Raw genomic sequence first — 6,976 nt, 5'->3', positions numbered from 1 at the left:
ATTGTTGCCATATCTGTATATTAATCCCATCTCAAAACAGAGGTGAGTAACTAAGGCTAATCCTGGGACCATCTATCTGACCACTACAAAATGAAACAAAAGAAAACCAGAAGTGGCTGCAATTCCACTTCTGGTTTTGAAAAAAGTATGTGGTTATAGTTCTCCATGAGATTTCCAGGGAAGGTGCTTCTCCTCTCTTTTTTGACCAGAAAAAAGACAGACCCAAGAGTCTAGAATGGTTGAGTACACAAAAACAGCTGGAGGCGGCTGCAGAGAGATGATAATAAATAAATAAATAAATAAATCCCGCCTCTTCCTTTTTGGGGATAGAGGCGGGTAACAACAGAGTTTAAAATACAAGTAAATAACAACAAGGTCTCCCTTCCCCCTATCCCACCCTCCTTAAAATATCAATTTGTAAAATGAGATCAAGTAATACAACATCATAAAATATCAAAGAAACATTGATGCATTTCACTTTAAGAGATGCATTACACTTTGTTCAACCTGCTTTAAAAAGACAGCTTCTTCTCAAAAACAGACATAGGACATTAGACTAGAACACACCTTGGTACTAAGCACAATCTGTTTCCCTTTGGGTTTCACACTATAACCAAGCATATGGTTTGCCATATTTTAAAACCATTTAAATATACGACTGAAGTTTAAATTCTTTAAATAAAAATAGCAGGCTTCTACAGGAATTCCATTTCTAATAGCAAAATCAGGATTCAGCAAATGCAAATGAGAAACCACCCTGCCATCAACAACAGAACAATACACAGATTAACATGGAAATCACTCTTCCCTACCCAGGGTCACACAGTATACACACACACACACACATACACACACCCCTCTCTCTTCCATGCAAGCATTCTCTGAAGATCCCAGCCACAGATGCTGGCAAAACATCTGGAATAAACTCTTCTAGAACATGACCACATAGCCTGAGAAACCCACAAAAAACTTAAAATTAAATGTATCTTCCAGCTTAAATGGTGACAGAATGTTTTAGGGTTTCAACTGTCTTGTCAGCTAATAACAATGGGAACTTTATTAAACTGCTAGGAAGGTGTTCCTAACAAGTTAGCCTCTTCACCTGTAAGCACCTCATTATGTATTATGAACAAGAGATGAAGGCTTCCTGTGTGTGTGTTACCACCCTCTGAAGCAAGATTTTGTTGTCGGTTCCAGAAATCTTTGGGTAACTGGAAATATTTAGAGTTAATTATACAATTCTCATCCACTCTTTTTTTATATTAGTTGCAACTGATACTTGAGAGCTTTCTTTAACATTTAGATATTATAATGAAACAGCATGTATAAATAAATGAATGATGACAATAGTTTTCTGAAAGCAAGAATGGCCAGCTTCTATGTTCTCAGGGTGCTAATTAAGCTCATTAAGGACTGAAGTTATAACACAGCAATAGACACATCTAAACAACACTTTGCAGATACTTGACATCTAGCATGAGTCAGCTTCTGAACAAGATTCCTCTCTATGAAAGCAAAGCTGCTTAGTTACGTTAACTCTTTGTACTGTTCTTTATATACCATTTGGAACACAGATGTTGATATAGCAGCAGCCTTTCCTCCCTTTTATCTTCCATCTTAAGAGAAGCACAAAGTGACTTACCAGACTAGAACATATTCAGCTAAGTAATGCAAGCATGAGAAAAGTACAGGAAACTAAGCATACTGGCTTTCGCAGAACATGGAGCTTGCAATTAATGGGCAAAGGACAAAGCACAAACTCCCTCACTTCCTATGTAACACATAATTTGAACCATTGGGGAATTAATGTTCAATAATGTAGTTACTACAGAATAGAGATGCTGAGCTGTTTTACTGTTACACTTGAGCAGACTCAATAATCTTCAGAAATTAAGTGTTGTATTGTACAGTACAGTACACCCATTAAATTGGGGTTTAATGGGCTTATTGGATTTATATTTAATGGGTTTACTTTATTTAGCATTAACAGGAGTTAGGTCCATAAAAACAATTAGGGCACAGTTCTTCAAGTGAAGATTCTGACTCTCTATATGAACAAAATATAGAAGATACTACTATGAAATTCTGAATAATTTAAGGACAGAGAACCTTTTGTGGCTAGAATGTTCTAAATGTTATGTATGGTCCATAATTATTTGTAGAAATGCCTCCATGTCACTATAAAACATTCTGCACATTTATGCTCAATTCTTGATTTTCTTTGTGACAATTTGCATATATATGCTGGCCTCAATATCCAAAGGCACCAAATCCTATCTGATCTTGAAAGCTAAGTGGGGTCAGTGCTGTTTAGAACTTGGATGGGAGACCACCAACAAATATCTGGGTCTGTACGCTATATCTCAGAGGAAGAAATTGGCAAAATTCCTTACCTCTGAGATATTTTCCTTACCTAAAACCCTATTTAATTCATGGGTCTGCCATAAGTTGACACAAATACAGGTTCTCAAACGTATTTCATCTGACAATACTTTTTTAAAGCAATGTAAGTAGTAGCAGACAACACTATACTACAAGCAGAAAACAACAAAGACTTGAAACAGTTACACTAAAAAAGTCAAAGAAGAAAGTGCTAAGACAGGTTTAATGTTGAACATTAAAAAAAATGACCACAGAAAAGTTACATAAATTCTCTTTAGATGACAAAGAAATGAACATAGTAAAAAAGTTCCCATACCCTGGATCAATCATTGATCAGAACAGAGATTGCAGTCAAGAAATCAGAAGAAGACCAGGACTGAGAAGGGCAGTTAAGAAGGAACTAGACAAGATCCTAAAGTGCAAAGATATATAACTGAGCACTGTAGTTAGGATAATCTAAGCAATTGTATTTCTCATCACCTTGTACAATGTGAGAGCTGGACATCGAAGAAGGCTGACAGAAAGGCAATCAACTCATTTCTCATAATCATGCACAATGTGATAGCTGGATGATGAAGAAGGCTAACAGAAAGAGAATCAACTCATTTGAGAAGTGGTGCTGGGGAAGAGTGCTGAAGATACCATGGACAGCCAAAAAGCCAAACAAATGGGTCCTAGAAAAGATCAAGCCTGAACTCTCATTGGAAGCCAGGATGACTAAACTGAGACTATCATATTTCAGACACATTATGAGAAGGCAAGACTATCTAGGAATGACAATAATACTAGGAAAGGTGGAGAGTATTAGAGAAGAAGACCACATACTAGATGGATAGACTCAATGAAGGAAGCCATGGCCCTCAGACTTCAGGAATAGAGCAGAACAGTTGAAAATGGGGGGTCTTGGCGGTGTCTCACTCACAGTGTCTCCATGAGCTGAAGTCAATTCAAAGGCAATTAGCAACAATAACAATGTAGCAGAACTAAGGTTTTTAATCAATTTCCCTGAGAACGCAGCACAGCTACAATGATCTTTCAGCTAATTATAATTGAGACAGTTGTGCCCTATGTACTTGGTCTATGTACTTGGTCATGGAAACCTTCCTGAAGGAACTGAAAATGAAGTTCTACTAGAAGAGATGACACTTTATTCTGAGTTTCCTCCGAGTGCCTTACCCTCTTCTAGTAACAAATACCTAGACTGCTCATTTCTTGCCCTTCAGCAGAAAAACAAACAGAAAAATACCTCTTTCTCTTCATCACCATTACTATCCTCTTTCTGTGGGCTTTACAACATTCTAAGGGCAACCAAATAAAGCCTTTAAATACATTGAAAACTGGAGATATATAACAGTTCTTAAATTCAAAGATATAGCCATGTTAATCTGTAAAATCAGTAAGGAAAGAGATTGTGTAGCACCTTTGAGACTAACTGAAAATAATAAATTAGTAGCATGAGCTTTCATAGACTACAAAATCTCGTTCTTCAAGTTTTTAATGATTTTAGATTCCTATATGTTACATAAGTTATTCACAAATCTCATAGATATAAATCCCCAGTAACCTGTAATGGTGTCCTTCATACACATGTAGAGTTATTGATAGAGAAGGAAAAAACAGGTGAAGAAAAAGTGAAATCCAGATTTTGTTGCTGAAAAGATTAACTAAATTCTTCTTTAAGTTCAAAAAAACTGTGTATAGGTTTCCCAAATAATTATTTTTCTTAAACTGTGTGATAAAAGGATGCCAAGAAATGCTTCATCTGCAATGTAAGCAGACTTCCACCTGAAACAAAAGGCTAGAAATTTTACTTTGAACAGGCTGCTAGTCCTTGGGACACAAAAAGAAGGGCAGAAAATTTTAACTAACAACACGTCCTGTGAGTGTCTTTCTTGTTTTATTTCCTGAAGAGCATATCCAAGATTGCAACTTGTGAAATAAGTGTGATTTGGTATAAGCCTTATGAGATAGACATTTATTGAACAAGAGACTGATCATAATTGGCTGACTTTCCTCTTCAAAAATCTGAAATGAACAAGATCTCCCCCTAACAATAAACCAGTGCCTGTTCTGTTTTAGTTGCCCTTCAGACGACTAGCCTCTGCCAATCCTTGTTTATGGCTGGCCTGGAACCATGTGAGGGTTTCTTTTAAAGAAAAAGATGTTAACAACAGGTTAGCAAGTTACTACAGTGCATCATGTGCTGATGCATCAGAACACTCCCACTTGAACCAATTTACTAAACCTTCTTATGAAGACAAAATAAAGCCTTTGCACATGTGGAGGAGTCAATTAGAGCTTTCTGCAGGCAGATGTTAGCAAAACTCAGTAGCAGTTCTCATTTTATTCCTTACAAAAGGCAGAATGTGATTTTTACAGTTAAAGATGGGGAAGTCATTAGTGGCTATTATTTTCTTATGTTAATTATTATTGATCATAGATGTCACCACTAATGCACTCCACCTCTCTATGTCAAATTATGGTTAAGTAGATACATAAATAACTTACTTTCCAGCATATACTTCTTGGTAATGGGTAAAGACAGCAGGCGGATATGATTCATGAGGGAGCCCCACGCATGGGCTCTCGAGAGGGTAGTTTCAGGGACTGAAAGGGTATGTGGCTGAATCATGAAGTATGCAGTCAGAAGTACTAACCCCAGAGTAACCAGGCCCTGCAAGGGAAGAAAAGCATTAGATGGTTGACAGCACTATAGCCTTACATGTATTTAAAGTGAGAATCTCTCCTTAAAGGGTGTTGTATTTCAGGAAAACACAAGCCTGGCAACTATGAAGTCTGCTGAGCCCTTGTGTCACTGTTTCCTTGCAAAGGTTGTGGTAAAAATATTCCAAAATATTCTGACAAATAACAATATAATAAAGAAATGGTATTTAGATGCCATATTACCATGACATACACTTCTGTGTACAGTGATGTACCATACTCACCTATGCATTTAAAAATAGAGCTGTGGTCAACACACAAACATGCAATAACCTCTGAGCAACCAATCTAGGTCAGGCCACCAGAGACCAAAGCCTGAAGATTAATTCTTTCTAACATTCCTCCCAAAAATATACCTGACTGTTCAAATTACTACTTTGATTCAATAGTTTGCCTTCCTGCTATATGACTAAGTACAACGCACCTTCCCAAAAGGCACTTTCCCAAAAGGCAGGGATGGGGAACATGTGGCCCTGCAGATGTTGCTGGATTACAGCAACAATTCTTACTATTTACTATACTGCCTAGAACTGATGAGATTAGCAGTCCATCATCCTGAGATTTTACCCTTCCTGTAAAAACACGGGCAACTATAAGGCCATTCAAAAATGCTTTACCTTATAGAGAAACATCAAGAGGGGGTAGCGTGTGGGTCCCCTTTGAGGTTCATTTTTTTCCAAGAGTTGTCTGATGAATTTCTCAATGGCTTTTTCAGACATACCACACTGATAACCAGTCTGTCTCACCAAGTCAATGGTCTCAGAAAGTTTATCATAAATGCTAAGATCGCTGGCAGAAAGCTCCATGTCCACTGGTGAAAAATCCTGTTGGGGATATTTTAAACAGCATTAACAAAGAAAATATTTCAGTGCCTCAAGGAAAATGGACAGAAAGGACAGCAAGTACCCTGTCTGAGCACGTTTCCTTTGCAACATGATCACAAAGCTGGCTCTGAAGAATGATGACCACAGTTCATGCGAACACATAACAAAAAGTGAGTTTAGAGAACCAAACATCTGTGGTTTAAAAACCTAAAATAAGAATATTTTGTTCATATTGATATAATAGATGCTATAAAAATATAATGTTTACTTTTATTTGTTTGCTTGTTTTCTTTTTTGTTTACACACAAACACTCAAGAGCTGGCATAGAGAGCTAGCTGTACCTAAAAAACAAATAAACAATAGCAAAGTTAACCATGTTATCTACCAAAAAAATCCTAAATCCATTTTGTGATCTTTTTTTATTCAGAGAGTGAAAAAGGTGTAAGTACTGTGCAACTTTTCAAGATCAAGATATTACAAAAAACACTCCAAATACCGTATTGAGAAGGGAAGCAGGGATCAGCAAAATTGATTCTAGTTTATGGATAAATATCTTTATTTATTGGTTAAAACTAAATAATAATCCCGGTGGATTGTCCCAGCTAATTTTGACAGATACAGTAACTACAAAACCTTTAGGGAAACAGCTATTCACAAGAAATTGAACCTCCTTGGACTTTCTAGAGATACTATTCTAAAGATGGGTTTAGATCCAGCAAAAGTAGTTGTAAAGCAAAGGATTCTAGACATCGAAGTTCAGACTGAAACTGCTGCGTTTTCTAGTCATATAGTGGAAAATAAGCAAATATCAGCTTCACACTCAGTTTCATATCTTTATTATGTTACAGTACAGTGGTGCCTCGGGTTACGAAAGTAATTCGTTCCGCGGCCGCTTTCGTAACCCGAAAAGCCTTCGTAAGCCGAATTGCCATAGGCGCTAATGGGGAAAAGCCGCGATTCCGTGCGAAAAAGCCGAAAAAAGCACCAAAAGTTTTTTCGTAACCCGAAAAAACATTCGTAACCCGGAACAATAATTCCCTATGGG

At 37.1% G+C, this 6,976-nt stretch overlaps 1 protein-coding gene across 3 annotated transcripts in view; it reads right to left on the bottom strand.

The window, feature by feature from the left end:
* C4H6orf89 (chromosome 4 C6orf89 homolog) overlaps window positions 1–6,976 on the bottom strand; it is a 37,420-nt gene that overhangs the window by 20,319 nt on the left and 10,125 nt on the right. For all 3 annotated transcript variants that reach the window (XM_042465354.1, XM_042465352.1, XM_042465351.1), the window contains 2 exons: window positions 5,724–5,930; window positions 4,891–5,056 (listed from right to left, as the gene is read on the bottom strand). In XM_042465354.1, the coding sequence (XP_042321288.1) occupies window positions 4,891–5,056; window positions 5,724–5,912 (355 nt within the window). In that variant the 5' untranslated portion in view covers window positions 5,913–5,930. The remainder of the gene's footprint in view (window positions 1–4,890; window positions 5,057–5,723; window positions 5,931–6,976) is intronic.

Source organism: Sceloporus undulatus, chromosome 4 (assembly GCF_019175285.1).
Source record: "Sceloporus undulatus isolate JIND9_A2432 ecotype Alabama chromosome 4, SceUnd_v1.1, whole genome shotgun sequence".
Taxonomy (NCBI): Eukaryota; Metazoa; Chordata; class Lepidosauria; order Squamata; family Phrynosomatidae; genus Sceloporus; species Sceloporus undulatus.
Note: the sequence above shows the minus strand (reverse complement) of the source record. Positions and strands in the feature narration are given on the sequence as shown.